The 16,224-nt window shown below is 39.2% G+C and overlaps 1 protein-coding gene across 7 annotated transcripts in view; it reads right to left on the reverse strand.

Moving 5' to 3' along the window:
• The window catches only part of HERC2 (HECT and RLD domain containing E3 ubiquitin protein ligase 2), a 256,284-nt gene extending 240,964 nt beyond the window's left edge, over nucleotides 1–15,320 (reverse strand). For 3 of the 7 annotated variants that reach the window (XM_046007419.1, XM_046007418.1, XM_046007413.1), the window contains exons 1-3: nucleotides 14,980–15,156; nucleotides 14,480–14,582; nucleotides 2,247–2,361 (exon numbers count right to left, since the gene is read on the reverse strand). In XM_046007419.1, the coding sequence (XP_045863375.1) occupies nucleotides 2,247–2,361; nucleotides 14,480–14,551 (187 nt within the window). In that variant the 5' untranslated portion in view covers nucleotides 14,552–14,582; nucleotides 14,980–15,156. The other 4 variants (XM_046007414.1, XM_046007415.1, XM_046007417.1 and 1 more) reach the window with 4 other exon arrangements.
• Between the last annotated feature and the right edge of the window lie 904 nt (nucleotides 15,321–16,224).

A 16,224-nucleotide genomic window follows, 5' to 3' on the forward strand; every position in this document is an offset into this window, starting at 1 on the left:
AATAAAAATTTAAAAATAAGAATAAAATAAATAAATAAAAAAGAATTAATTATGGAGGACAGAATAAAATTATTAGGGAAATCTAATTTGCTTCAGAATATCGTTGGGTTTTTTTAATAGTCTTATTTCCGAAGCCACTCATGAAACTTTTTTCCTTTCCTGTCTGTCTCTAACTCCTAATGCAATAGACTGTGCCTGTACAAACAGCATGACACAGCCTTTGAAAAGCAGGCCTCATCAGGGGGACTTGGAAATGTGCTAGAAATGCAAATTCCCAGGCCCCATCACAACTCTAAGGAATCAGAGACTCTGGAGGTGGCACCAGCCATCGGTAGCTAACCAAGCCCTCCAGGTGATTCTAATGAACAACAAAGCTGAGAACCCTTGGGCTAGGGATTCAAGATTTAATTCTTTGAGTTCCCACTGCAGGGGAGTGTCTTGATTAATTTTCCTAATACTCGTGGCCATCCCTGCAGTGGCTTTCAAACTTCAGAGTATAAATATGCAACTTGGGGAATGTGTCCACTGCATGAACAGACATACTTCCCAGGATTTAGATGCAACAGGGAACATGAAAGAATAGATTTTACTCCAGTATGACACAACCCACTTCTGCCGTTTCTTGCTCCCTGCTCTCTTTTCTGTCACCCCTACGCACCCACCGCCTGTTCTGCTTTCCACAGTCCTCCACTTGGAGGCCAGTGCCCACTTCTCTTCTATGACCCCAAACACCACTATCCATCAAGCACAAACCAGGTCTCTGTAACTGTTGCTCAAACTTCAACCAAGACTCCACACCTAAGACGCTCCCACCCTGCATATAGGTGACATCAGAGGGTCTTTGTCCTCCGTTACACATCCTGGTATATGGATGCCTTTTTTTGCCCGTAATCATGACTTATTGAGGGAGAAAGTCCACATTTAATGCTTTTTTACAACCTCCAAAGAAAGCTATAAAACCAGCAGGAAAGCTGCCAATCAGCACAGAATATAATGGAAACATTCCTGTTCCAAAAGAAAAAAAATGAAAAACTTATCTTTGAGCTCTTAAAATTAAAACACATAAAGAGTACTGACTAGATGCCACACACATACAAAAACCTCCAAACAATTACCATATTTATATACAATATGAAGTCATAAGCTCCATGGAACTATAAAATGTTGATCCCAATGTCAATAAATTACATTTATAGTATAACAGAAACAGCAGTGACATTTTCTCAAGAGGCCTGGCTTCAATTTCCAGCTCTGTTCCCGTTATTTGTGCAAACTGTGGCTTTTGCTTCTTGGTAGAGTTGAGGATTAAAAGAACTAATGAGAAAATATTTTTAAGAAAACATGTAACAGCAAAGCAAAGTATTGAGTAATATCACTTCTACTATCTGCATAGACTGAAAAGGTTTATAATAAATAAAAAAGCTCATGCTTAATTCTTCATACAAGGCCAGACCTAGACAAAAATAAAAAATAAGCTTAGTGTATCTTTTCGTAGCCTCTTTAGCTTTCCTTTTTTTATATACTATATTCCCTCCTGTACCTTCCCTCAAAATAATAAATATAAAAACCCTAAATGAGGTATTAATAAGAAACAGTCACTTGAAAAAGTCTAAGACTATAATCCAGCCCGTTTTTTGTAAGACAGGTCCAGGGTGGGTACAAGCATCCATTTCTTTTTAAAAGCTCAACAGTTTTTGTCTCATAACCAAAATCAAGAGCAAATGAATTGTCATTGAAAGTCTTGCTGACTTTTCATAACAACAGGCCTACACAAGAGTATTTACTGGTATTTCCCTGTGAAAAATACAAGATTAAATAAAATAAGGGGCAAATTGCAGTCCACAGGCCAAAGGCTTCCAAAAAGTGTTTTCTATGTTGCCACAGGAGAGTAATACAGGAAAAATTTCAGGAATAACTATTTCCACTGAATCTTAAAATAATCACTATTCACTATTTATAATTAGTCAAGACAAGATATATTATAAAACTTAAAAGAAAAAATGTTAAATGGGAAGGATACCACACCAAGGTAGTTTTGCAACAGGAAGACCCTCATTCAAAAAGAGCAATGAAATTCAAGTAGCTCATAATGTTAACTACAATGTAGACAACAATCTCCAAAGTGAAAACAAAATTTCAGAATTATGCTTAGACACTCCTATTCCTATTGCACATTCCAAAATTGCTATAAAATATAACTTATAAAGGTCTTTACAAAATGAAAACTACTAGTAAAAGGTCCTTACCTTTTCTAGGAGGAAGCTCTCCATTCTGGTTTAATTCTGTTCCCGTATATACAATTTCTCCATCTTTAACCATTTCATTCCACAAGCCACAGAGCCCATCTCTTGTGAATGCAAGCTGGTAATGATAAATAACATAAACTTACAGAACAATCATAGAGTGCAATTCTTAAAGAATGATATATTAAAAAAACAACTCATTTCCTCTCATTTATTCAATCATCAACGTTTAATAAAAATCATCCCAAAAAATATAATTAAGTGAAAAAGGCACAGTGCATAATAGTATATAAACAATGCTAGCTTTGCATAGATACAAGAAAGAAGACATGCACATGTGCCCTAGAAAGATAAACCAGAAACAAATAATGATTACCTATAGAGAGATACCTGTGACAGAGGAACATGGGCACCAGAGATTAATGAAAGCAAGATTTTGAGTAAACGTTATATATTTTTACTTCTAAAACATATAAATAATTTTCATCTTCAAAAATTCAAATTAAATCATAAAAAGGAAAAATCTACAACTGGCAACAAGCAAATTAACCTATGTTTATCACAGAGAAAAGTATTTCAAGGATCTTTTCGATTATACCTCTTCAGTCAAATATACTCTAAGGGAAAAATTTCTTCAACATTATTCACTGGTCTTACTGATAATCATAGTATTGATATTAAAATTTTAGAACTATCTCATACATATTGTGTGATACAGCAATGTTAACAAAATAAAACATGTTGATAACAGTTATGTTAGTGTTATTAGAAACAAAGGTTTTAAGTGTAAAAGAGATACAAAATCAAGGACATTTTTAAGAATAAACTGGACTGGAAATATCATTACAAATTTACATTTGAACATATGTGCTTGAGAAGGACCCAGAATGAATGACAGACACAGACACAGAGCAATGAGTACACCCAGAACCTAGACATCAGTTTTTAAGTCTCACTTTCCAGTAAACAAAACCTGGGCTCTTGGAGAAAAAAGGCTGATGTCATGGTCAGGGCAAACAAGATGAGCCAAGAATATTTTGTGTTTTCACCCCCACCCCAAAAAAGGCTGTGTAAGGCCTTATGGGGACTCTCCTGGCCAAAATTAAAACAATTTTGAGCATCAAAATACATAACTGCAGTGGACTGCAAAAGTAAATAAAAACATGAGTCCACAGTGATATTCAAAGGAAAAAACATAAAACAGACTTGTCAGTATTAGGAGTCAGAAAAGGCTCCCCAGAGCAAGCAGCCAACGAGGGCAAGGGCACAGTAGACACCCAGATGAGGCATCCATTCTGAAAAGTGCAGGTACAACAGAAGCCCTCTTATCAGAAACACAAAACACTTTTCACTAAAATAGGCACATCTGTTAGGCCATCTTTTAACGAAAAGCCAGCACCTTTCCTTTATTTGTAAGTCCACTAACTCACTCCTTGTCATCATTCCAGCATGCACCACCCTTATAAAGCATCCACTACTTCGAGTCTCCATTTCTCTACTTTTTTTTTTTAAGATTTTATTTGTTTGAGAGAGAAAAAGAGAGCATGCAAGCACCAGCAGGGGAGAGGGAGAAGCAGACTCCCTGCTGAGTAGGAAGCCCAACGCTGGACTCAATTCCAGGACCCCAAAATCATGACCTAAGCCAGAGGCAGATACTTAACCTACTGAGCCACCCAGATACCCCTCCAGTTCTTTAAATGTAGCAAGAATTAAAAGGCAGTATGTCAGTAATCTCAATATAGAATTCCTCTAGACTTTTAAGACATTTTCCCCAATCCTTTATAGTTCTTTTACCTAACCTGTCCAAGTAACTTTTTTAGCAACTCACTTTTATCCAAAGCATGTGTAGTAAGCAAAACTCTAAGACAGCCCTTAAGATCCTCATCCCCTGGTTCACACATACTCTGTGTAATGCCCTCTGAGTGTTGGTAAGACTCATGAAGAATAAGATGGGACATCACACCTGGGACCAGGTTTTGTTTCCATCTACGGCAAAGGTAAAGGAATTTCTCATATATAATTAACGTCCCACAACTGTTGATTTCTACTTATCAAAAGGAAGATTATCCTGGGGTCTTACTTAATCAGGTGAAAGCCCTTAAAATATGGGGCCATACAGAAGAGACATTCTCTACAGTCACAAAGAGGTGAGCTGCCATGGGCTACCTAAGCAGAGGGGCAGCATCTAGGAGCCCATGACTTCCGTTCCCAAACTGCAAGAGACTAAATTCTGCCAAGGAGCACCAATGAGACCCCAGAGCACAGCATGGCTGACACCCTGAGTACATGCAGCCTGTTAGACCCAAAGCAGAGGACCCTGCTAAGCCTTGGCCAGACTCCTGACCCACAGAAACTGGGAAAGAGAATAAACATGAGTTGTTTTAAGCTGCTAAATTTATAGCCAGTAACTTTTAACATAGCAACAGAAAACCAATTCAGCATCCAACTTAGTTTTTATAAAAGCAACAGCTTTCTTTCAGCACACCTATTTTATTTGTTCACCTCACTAACAAGACAATTGCCATAAACATACTTAGAACTAAAACATAGGACTCTTGATAAAAGTATCAACTGGCAGGGAAAAAGTAAAGAGTGAGGCACAAACATTCATCACCCCTTATGTTTTAGTGGGGGGATGGAAAAGTTTGGCTCATTTGCTCATTCAAGTAAGAGGAGGGCTAATACTGCTAGGGTTCATTTCAGTCCAGCTCCCACACAACCACATAAGGATGGGAGGCAAATAGGAACCAGACTAAACAGCCCCATGTGTGCTGTACCCTGGCAGTTACATGCCATCTTTAGATGGTCCAGGGAATAAATGAGCATAACTTAAAGCATGGATGGAGGCAGAGGAAGAAACTAGAAACAGAAAAGAATTTAGGAGGCCTCTGCCAAAAGTCTCCCCAAAAAAGGGTGACAGCGTAAGCCAAGATAAGGAAAGTACCTAAGACATTTCAGATCAAATGAGACAGATCCGATGTGAAAAGAAAGGAGACAGGGAACACAATCAGATGAAAAAGAACCAGCTCAGTGTTAATGATTCAGATTTGCACTATGAACATAAGCAATGGAGAACCTCTCCCCACGCACACCTGCATACACTCATACGCATAGCCACATATGTACATACATAAGTGTGTTACACACACACACACACACACACACACACTGCAAATACAAATCCAGTTCTTAACAGAGTGTCAGGAATTAGGACACTAATTAGGAATTAAAGACACTAATTAGGAATTAGAGGTTTAAATCTGGAGTCATCAGCAAATGGGATATAGACCATGACCTGGAGGAAATGCCAATGTCCAAAGAAAGAGAGTAACCAACATCCTCAACCCTGACTGCATTACCCATGAGGTGACTGTATCAGTGTTTTTAGATACAGTTCAGGATGAATAACATTGGTGTTTAGAGCTATAAGAAAAGAAAAACAAACATGAATTAAAGAATAAGCCAAGGAAGAAGCCCAGTTTATGTGGAAACAAGAATTGTTACTATCATGTCAAGAGGAAGAAAAGTAGGGCAGAAGCTGTGTGGAAGGTGGAGCCTGGGTATCTGGAGGGACACATACTGTAGAAGCCTCCTAGGAACTGAGGACACAAAGATGTAAATGAGACATGGACTTGAATAAACACCATTTAAAACACAACGGTCTGGGCATCTTAAGGATTTGAGTAAAGAGGAACATTACTAAGGCAACAAAGCAAAGTTCCCTGGAGGAGGGCAGGAAAGAGCTAGGGTGTGGAAGGCAAAGATGAAGCTTAGGGGAAAGGATTCAGAGCAATGGAAGGAAAGTACAGAATCCCAAAGAGAAAGCCAGGAAATCAAAAATAATCACAGCACTGTAAGAACAGCCTGTACAGGAAATAAAAATTAGCAATCTGTGAATTTAAGAGTGTCTGTACAACAATTAACTTGTCCTCTTTTTTTTTAAGATTTTATTTGTTTGACAGAGAGAGAGAGATAGCAAGAGGGGAGTGGGAGAGGGAGAAGTGGGGAAGTGGGAGAGGGAGAAGGAGAAGCAGGCTTCCAGCAGAGCAGGAAGCCTGTTGTGGGGCTCGATCCCAGGACCCTGGGATCAAGACCTGAGCCGAAGGCAGATGCTTAAAGACCCAGGCACCCCAACTTGTCTTCTTTAATAGCTAACTTACATTAAAAAATACCCAATGGGTAATGACACAGGTTTTAAATTTTAACTGTTTTTGGACAGAATCCAGATGCTTCTAATTAGTTTACTTGGTCTCAGGTTCCTTTTCCAATTTCTTCTCACAGTCTTACTTTATACCTCTAAAATGACATAGCAGGTAAAGTCATTTTCACCCTGAAAAGCAGACAATAAGAGGAGTATTAACAGGCCCAGTTCTAAGGGATAGTAAACTCAAACTCAGAGGCTCAATTATTTGACCAGGATCACACAACACTGAGGCTATGAGAAGTAGGATTTGGAAAAAGTCCTAATGCCCAAGCTTGTTCTTCTCTCACCAACACCACAACGTGCACCCACATATGCACGAAAGAGGCCTGGAAGAGCCGATGAATCCCCCACTACTACTACTGGTGCTACTGACACTTAAACACTAAATAGGATTGGGCAAGGGTTAGTCTATTAAAATGACTACTTCAGAGGGTACCTGCCTGACTCAGTCAGTAGAGTGAGCAATTCTTGGTCTTGGGGTTGTAAGTTCAAGCCCCATGTTGGGTGTAGAAATTACTTAAAAATAAAATTTTTTTTTTAATTTATTTATTTGACAGAGAGAGATCACAAGTAGGCAGAGAAGCTGGCAGAGAGAGAGGAGGAAGCAGGCTCCCCAGTGAGCGGAGAGCCCGATGTGGGGCTTGATCCCGGGACCCTAGGACCATGACACGAGCCGAAGGCAGAGGCTTTCACCCACTGAGCCACCCAGGCGCCCAAAAATAAAATATTTCTAAAAAATAGACAAAATGATTACTTCAGAACTGTATAATTATATAACAGAATCCAAAAAAGAATATACCAAATGCTTAAATGACATGTTGATTAACTTATAGGTTAGAAAATGTTTATTTTACTTTATTTTTTCAGTGTTCCAAGATTCATTGTTTATGTTCCACACCCAGCGCTCCATGCAATACGTGCCCTCCTTAATACCCACCACCAGGCTCACACATCCCCCCCACCATCCTCCCCTCTAAAACCCTCAGTTTGCTTCTCAGAGTCCACAGTCTCTCATGGCTCATCTCCCCCTCTAATTTCCCCCAATTCACTTTTCCTTTTCTTCTCCTAATGTCCTCCATGTTATTCCTTATGTTCCACATATTTTACTTATCTTTAAAACATGCCTGATATGTAATCTGTTCAAATACTTACAGATACTAAAGTAAAGATATCTGGCTTTTTTTCCCAGCCTACCAGAAAAATAACAAATACCTGTTAAACACAGGACAACATATCAACTCCAAAAAAATTTTAAGAACAGGTTTCTTAAGCAACTGGGGAGGTCAGACAGAAACATAAACTACCACTGTTTTAAGACATAGGGCAGTTAGGAATAGAAAGCCTGAGACCCAAGAGAGGAGACAGTGCAAAGAACCTAAGGCTGCTTTCCTGAGAGGCACCTGCCAATTCTGTGAGCATAGCTAAGACCAAGAACTGAGCAGAGCTGCTGAGGGACAGGCTTCAGACAGGGTCTTCATGGGGGAAAGGCCTGTTAAACACACCATGCTTTGAATAAAACTTCAAAGGCCCACATACCAGAAATAGGTAGGGGTGAGGTAGAAGCAGATGGCCTTCCCAGGGAAGGAGCCCAATTTTTAATTATCTCAGCCCCCAAGTGCACTTCAGTGACCTGGGACTGTTAGTGATGTTTGATTGGTAGATCTCCTCCAGAGGAGGAAAGTGTCACCCAGGGCCTCAAATGATCACAATAATTTGTCATATATAGTATCTGAAACCCAAACAAAAATAATAATTCATAAAGCAAGATGATGTGACAGAAAAATGAAAAAAATATATAGTAGACAACAGAAACAGATCAAGAGTAGATGCAAGAAAACAGAAATACAGAAACGGACTTGTCCTCAAAAGGAGAGCCTGAGCAATGGATTCACTTGGCAGACACCAGCCCAGAGCAGTGGGAGGCAGGGAAGGGGGGGACAAGAGAACACACAAAGCACAAGACACAATATGTTACCACATGGGTAAGCAAACTAAGGCCTAGACTACAGGCCAAATCTAGCCCACCATCTGATTTCATATGGCCCCTAAGCTAAGAATGGTTGTTGAATTTTTCAATGGTTGAAAAATAATCAAGGAAAATATTTTGTGACACATGAAAATGATGACATTCAAAGTTCAGTATTTACAAAGCTTTACTAGAACTCAGACACAGTTGTTTATGTATTGTCTGTGGCATGCCAATAGCAGAGTTAAGTAACTGTTACAAAGAACAGAGGACTCACAGAAATATTTGCTATCTAGCTCTTTACAGAAAGTTTGCTGACTCCTGTTTTACTGCACTGGCCCCTACTCCACAGTGAACAGAAGATACAGAAGGTTGTCTACTAGGTACATTCACTAAGCAAGTGGGACTCTTCTACAAGTTTTATAAGAAGAAATTATGGAATAGTCCAAGGGGGGAAGAAAAAAAAAGGAATTAAAATACCAGAGCCCTTATCAGTGCTTGCCAAGAGGTGAATGTTCAGTCCATGGGGAGCTAACTCCTACTCCCCAGCACCTTGTAGCCTATGTCATTGGCTCCATGGTAGGCAGCTGGGATGCAGTAACCCACACCCTGTTGTGTAACATTACATTCAAGATTGAAGTGGAAGGGTCACCGATGGGCATGCTAGGTGTCAACCCAGAGGGAAGGAGAGACATAGTCAAGGAAACTAGAACATGGTTAAGTAAAAAAAAAAAAATACAAAACACTTGAAACTAAACATTTAAAATAGATGCATCTCACTAAACTATACCTTACAGTAACTATAAGTAACTATATATTATTAAAATTCATTTAAACGGAACCACGGAAATTCGAGAACCAAAAAATACATTAACTATAATTAAGAACACTGAATGAGATGAAAAGCAGACCAGGAAGTCCTGTGCTTCTTCTGCCTCTGAGGGATTAACTTCTTTACGAATTATCTCTCCACTATAATGAACTAGAAAATCAAACAAAATATACTGCAGCCCAGAGCTATGATCCCTTAGAAGGGCAATGAATGAAGCCCTACAACTGGCCAAGCTTACTGCCTAGAAGCAGCTTCAAGGATCCAGCACGGGAAAGGGGAACCCAAATAGAGCCAAGAGCAGAGGAGACAGATCAGCTATAAGTAGGTTAAAATGACAAGGAAACAGGTAAAGGGGGATCTGCAGAGAAAGAGTGAACTCCAGACATGGGCAGAGGGGACCCCTTCAGTCTTGGGCTGAATACTGATTTGAGCATGGGCTGAGAAAACTACCAAGGCTGGGAAAAGAAGCACTAGAAAGTAGAAGGCAGAATCCCCATGATTCCCAGTCTTGTTTCCATCAACCAGAATGAAAAAGACCCCTATCACACCACTTGGAAGAGTCCTATGAAGGCAGATAAATTAGTGCATGACTAGAGGTTGTGCTAGATCAGCCTGAACAAACCTAAGGATCAAGCTTCGAAAAAATTAAATTGATCCCAAATAACTTACATGAATCCCAGACAAAACTAATGCTCTTTAAAGAAATAAAGCAAAATTCAGCACAGAACAACATAATAAATACAATGTCCAACATTCAATAAAAAATTACCTAGCATGCAAACACACCCCATGACCAAAGCAATCAATCAAATGACAGAAGCAATCAAGAGAAATAAATCCAGATGTGATAGAGATGATGGAATTAGCAGACAAGAATATTAAAAGCTCATTATAGATACATCCAGATGCTCACAAATAGGAAACTATGAACCAGGTAACAAGTGAAATGGAAGATATGAAAAGGACCCATATGGAACACCTAGAGATGAAAAATACAACTGAAGTGAAAACTTCAATGCACAGGATTAATAGCTTAGGTACTGCAAAACAGTTATATTATAATGTACCATGTCTAAGCAGACAGCTATTACATGTTATCTCCCTTTTAAAATTCATTTATTCTAGGTTCCAAACATAACTGCAGGTGTAATGACCACCATCAGACTTCATGTTAATCTACAGTCATTCGGTCATCTAAAGATCCTTCTCTAGGATCCTTCTCTAGGAAGAGCTCATGGGAACAGTATTTATTCATTGATAAAGTTGTGTTCTTTTTATCTGAAAAGTCAGTTTTGCTAGAACATAACATCCTTGCCTCACATTTTCTTTTCTTGGGAGTCATAAATATGTTACCGAATTTTCTTCTCCAAAAAAGTCCTGTGATTAGATCTGATGGTAACCTCATTATCTTTCCCTTATAAATATTATTAGTCTTTTCTAAGAACCAAAAGTTAATTTTTTTTTAAATTTTTTAAAAGATTTTATTTATTTATGTGACAGACAGATCATAATAGGCAGAGAGGCAGGCAGAGAGAGAGAGGGAAGCAGACTCCCTGCTGAGCAGAGTCCAGTGTGGGGCTCATTCCCAGGACCGTGAGATCATGACCTGAGCAGAAGGCAGAGGCTTAACCCACTGAGCCACCCAGGTGCCCCACAAAAGTAAATTTTTTTAAAAAGACTAACAAAATGTATAAATCCCTGACAAGATTAATCCAAAATATAGAGAAAACACAAATAACCAAAATCATGAATAAAAAAGTGAGCTATGCTACCTATCCTACAGACAAGAAAGTAATCAGAAGACGTCATTATGAATATTAAGTTACCTGTATTTATAAAATTCTTTAATTTCTACATCTCATCTGTCAATTGGAAAACCTGAGAATAGAATTTACCAAGATGATCACGTTTATGTTCTTTAATCTACTCATATGCTAAGCATAAAGTAACAATACATACATTTAACAATTTTAATTTTAAAATTTAACTTTTATCTTTACTCATTCTAAATTGATTAGAAGAGGAGACAAATAAATGATTCGAATTTAATTATTAATATACTCAACAACTCTGACGAACTGCAAGGGCATTACACTGCGAACAAAACCAGTCTTAAAAGGTCACATACTATATGACATTCTCAAAATGGCAAAATTAAAGAGATGGAAAACAGATTAGTGATTGCCAGGGGTCAGAGATGGTGGGGGAAGGATGGTGTGACCTATAGAGGGGCAAGAGGAAGAAAATCTTTGTGGTGTGATTACACAATTGGCACAGAACTCTGCATACACTCTACCAATGTCAATTTCCTGATTTTGATATTGTACTAATAGTTACATAAGATGTAACCACTGGGAGAATCAGGGTGAAGAGTATACAGTGACCTCTCTTTGCAACTTCATTTGAATCTATAAATTATTTCAAAATAAAAAGTTAAAAAAATTGCATCATATTTGAATCTATAAATTATTTCAAAATAAAAAGTTAAAAAAATTGCATCATACGTATCTAATATCATGCTCTACTTCAAAGAATCCAAAAATAGAAATTGCAGGAGATTCATCTGAGTACAGATTATGCAAGAAAAAGAAAACACCATTCTTGGATCCATGCTCAAAGACACAACCTTAGCCTTACATCAAAACTAGCAAAAAAATGTGCACATATGATTTAAGAATAAAAAGCTTTTAAGGTATCATATACCATTTTTTATAGGTTCTTTGCTTAATTGACTTTTCGATCCAATGAGAAGTAAGCAATCACATCAGACAGGACTTTTACTTTAAATATAAGAATGGTAATGGTAGTGATTATGTAGCTAACATCTCTTAGCTCTATTTTATTGCCTCTTCAAGAGAGTTGCAAAGGAAATGACAATTCAAGGTACTCCACACATCAGTAAAGAGTGCTGAAAAAGTAAAAAGCATTATATATGTAAAAACCACTTATATGACTGCCATACAATTGCCACTCCATTTAAGGCAGCTTGTTGCAACATCGTAGACCTGATACATTGTAGGTCTAAACATCTATCAACAAGAGAGCCTAGGATTAGTGTCTGTATTCTTTATAATATACACATATTAAAAGTTGTCACAGCCTCCAAAAATATTTCCTTTCTAAAGTCACTAAAACCTTCATACACATTTCAAACAAAAATAGCCATAGAAAATAGTTTGTTAATAGTTGTTAAATCCTGTGGCTAAGAAACATGTTTATATAACTTTTGTTCCCAATACAAAAGCCCTACCTAAGGAATGGGACACATCCCACTCCAGTTGGGAGAGATATCCCCAATAGGGTAAAAGTAAAAGCTGTTAGGCTTGTATCTGCAATGTGTGCCTGCAAGAAGGATTCCAAATAGTGAAACTAAGTCTAAAGTCATTTGTTAGGGTAAAACAACATTTGTTCCTCACATTTAATAAGCAATGCTGGAAAAACTATATAAAAACAAGGTCAGTGATCACTTTTTTCACATTAAATAGCTTCAATACCTACAACACATTTTCCCACTGGGGCACACTCCAAAATCTAAGTCTTGGGGCACCTGGGTGGCTCAGTGGGTTAAGCCGCTGCCTTCGGCTCAGGTCATGATCTCTGGGTCCTGGGATCCAGTCCCACATCGGGCTCTCTGCTCAGCAGGGAGCCTACTTCCCCTTCTCTCTCTGCTTGCCTCTCTGCCTACTTGTGATCTCTGTTAAATAAATAAATAAATACTTTAAAAAATTTTAAAAAACTAGGTTTTCTTCATGTACTCCTAAGATGAGCTTGGATGACTTTTGACTAGTTGAAATGTCTAAGAAGAGTTAAGCACTGTATATTACACTAAATAAATCAAAAGTAAAATAGTAAGCACTCTAAGGCATAAGTGGTGTTTCTTTTTATGTATATCTGCCTAACTCATCATAGGCACTCAACTCAGTATTAAACTGGTTTTAGATCAAGATGCTAAAACTCATATTAAGGAGTTATTCAATTATGATTAGAAAGAAAAACTTCATTGGTAAAGTTCTTTACCTCAACAAGTTCTACAAAATACACAAATACTAATAAAAAATGAAGTCTTGAAGTCAGTTTGCCTGAATCTCAAGATTTCAAAAATAAGAAATTATTCATCTCACCTCCCCGCCAACCACGCTTTAAAAAAAAAATAAATGACAAAGGAAAACAAATAGTAACTGCTAAATAAAAAGCAACGTGCAAACAAAAACCAAACAGTCACTACTATGCCAATTCTTGCCCCAATTCTTTGTGCTGTAATCTAACATTACCCCATTATTAATAACTATCCCAAAATCCACAACATAGTTCTAAGCACTTGGCTCTCACACCTACTAGGATGCAACACTTTAAAATAAATAAATAAATAAATAAAGGTAACAATACTTCACTACAAGTATCTACGATCAAGTGCTTATAGAATATATGAGTCTTGATAAACTGTGATGCACTATGTAGGATTGTATTGAAAAATGTAGATTACTTGAGAAATACTTAAAATGGTTAACCTTAGGAAAGAGAAAGAAAAGCCATATATAGTACGAAATATTTCAGACACTTTTTTGCTGTTAATATGGAGTTACAAAAGTAGTTTTTCCAAACCATCTGCAAAGAAAACTAAGTTGGGGGAAAAAAAAAAAGTCTATAGAAACATTACTGCTATTATTTACTTGATAATTTCTGGACAAGCTTACAATTACATTATTAAAACATTAGACAGTCTAAGGCCAACATTTTGTTTTCACACATTCTTTATGTGAAAACCTGAGCACTCCTCTTTATAAGACCAGTCACAAAAATAAAGAGCTCAACTGCACTCTTGTCTCCCCAGAAAGACAAAAGACAGGGTCCCATGAAATGAGTTTCTGCAGGACATAATACATTACTACATGTTTCTCCCCTCATTAATTGAACATCTCAAAACTATCACTAAACAGTTAACAAGGTATGGTTAAGAATACTACAGACCTGTTAAAAATAATAGGAAAAATGTTTGCATAACTAGATCTCAAGTTTCTTGCACTTACACATAACTGCAATTAAAATGTAGCCACACACAATCTATAAAAACTGATACAATAAAGGTGCATTTTAAATTATAGGAAATAAACTTGCTTCTCTAATATGCAAGATACGATCTGCATCCTCTTACTTATCCTTTATAAAACCTTAACCAGAAATTTAAATATGGAGGCAGGAACACACCAAGAAAAAAAAGCATGTCAAAACCCCACCTGTATATCTGTTTTCAACCATTTGGAGTCAAGTCGAGTCTGGGCAGCCAAACAGAAAGAATCAGAGGGCATCTTTCCTCCAGTTCCCTCCCAGTTGTCAATCCTGCAAGTAAAACATAAACGTTGGAAGACCTAAAGCTTTTCAAAATTGTACAAAGACCCTCCCACAAGGTTTAATGCGGCAAAAAGAACAGAAAGATGGGAGAGGAGAACAGATGGGGGAGGGGAGAGAGAGGAGGAGAAAGGAAGAGAAAGATGGAGAGAGACAAGGAGGAGGATGGAAGAAAAAGCCTACTTCCAATACAGGTAAGAGCCACACACGGGATTCGCCTGGTTTCTGTACTACGTCGGCGAGACCTTGAGAATAGACGGTCACCGGAGACCAAATCACAACGTCATCCCCTTCCCTTAAATCCAAAAGGTAAAGACACAGACGAGACAGGAAGCCCACATTTCAACGACAAATGACAGCAGCATGCATCTGCCGCTTTATCCCATACCAGTAAGTGGTGCGTGAAACAAATTAATCAAAAGACACGTCGGAGGAAAAATCCAAAACAATAATCACTTTGAAATGGAAAGACAGCCCGAGCCGCGCGCCGCGGGCGGTCCGCGCAGGCCCAGGTCCGGCGGTCGCGCCAACGCCCGCGGCGCCCCAGCTCGACCGTACCCTGGGTTCCGACCCGCACCGCCCTAGCGGCTGGCCGCCCTCGCCGCCCCCAGGGACGAGGACCTGAAGCGCAAAGGCCCCGCCGCCTCCTTTTGACGGCGTGCGAACAGAGCCTCCAAGCCGCCACTGGCTTCGCCGGCGCTGGTGATCCCGGTATCTCTCGCGACCCGAGGGGCGGACCAACTCGGGACTACCGCCCCCGCAGATCAGCCAATCACAGCGAGGTTGTTGCGTTGGACCAGCCAATGGGAAAGAGGAGCCCTCTCGCCCTTCCTCCCTACTCTGTTTCCTTCAATCCCGCTCGTCTTCCTTCTTGGGGTTCAACCCTTGCGGTCATGACCAACCGCAGGCGCCGGGGGGCGGGATTTCCGCCGTACGCAGGCACTCCTGTCCCGGGTTCCGTACAGTGCTCGCGAAAAAGCTGGGGGCGCGGTAGAATGTGAGGTGACTGAGGAGCTTCAACCTGGAGGGCGAGGGTGTGTGCTATGGACGCAAGTACTGGGCAGAAGAGACTCGAGGCTGGCTCTAGTCGGCTAGAGCCTCCTCCTGTCTGTCCCACTGAAAGCAGCTAAAATCCCAGGCTGAATTCCTGGAATGGCTGGTAGCGGGGGACTTGGAGAAGGAAATCAGAGTTTTTGCCCTAACACATAACTTCAATTATACACCATAATACCACCATAATACAAATCTTAAGAAATTTCAAACAATTGGAGTCATACTTATGTACTCTGACCATAATGGAATTAATCGTTAAAACTAAACGCTGGTACTTTGGAAAGATAAAAGGTAGAGGACGCCTGCGTGGCTCAGTGGTTACACATCCCACTATTGATTTTGGCTCAGGTCAAGATCTCAGGGTCCAGAGATAGAACCCCCCACATCAGGCTCACCACTCAGCAGAGAGTCAGCTTGGGATTATCCCCCTCTCCCCCTTTCTCTGTGCTTCCCCCAGCTCTCTCTCTCTAAAAATAAATAAATCCTTTAAAAAAAAAAAAAGACAAAAGATATCTGATAAGGCTGCCTAAGAGAGAGAGAGAGAGAAAGAAAACATACAGGTTACCAATATCAGCAATAC

Source organism: Meles meles, chromosome 6, assembly GCF_922984935.1.
Source record: "Meles meles chromosome 6, mMelMel3.1 paternal haplotype, whole genome shotgun sequence".
Lineage (NCBI taxonomy): Eukaryota > Metazoa > Chordata > Mammalia > Carnivora > Mustelidae > Meles > Meles meles.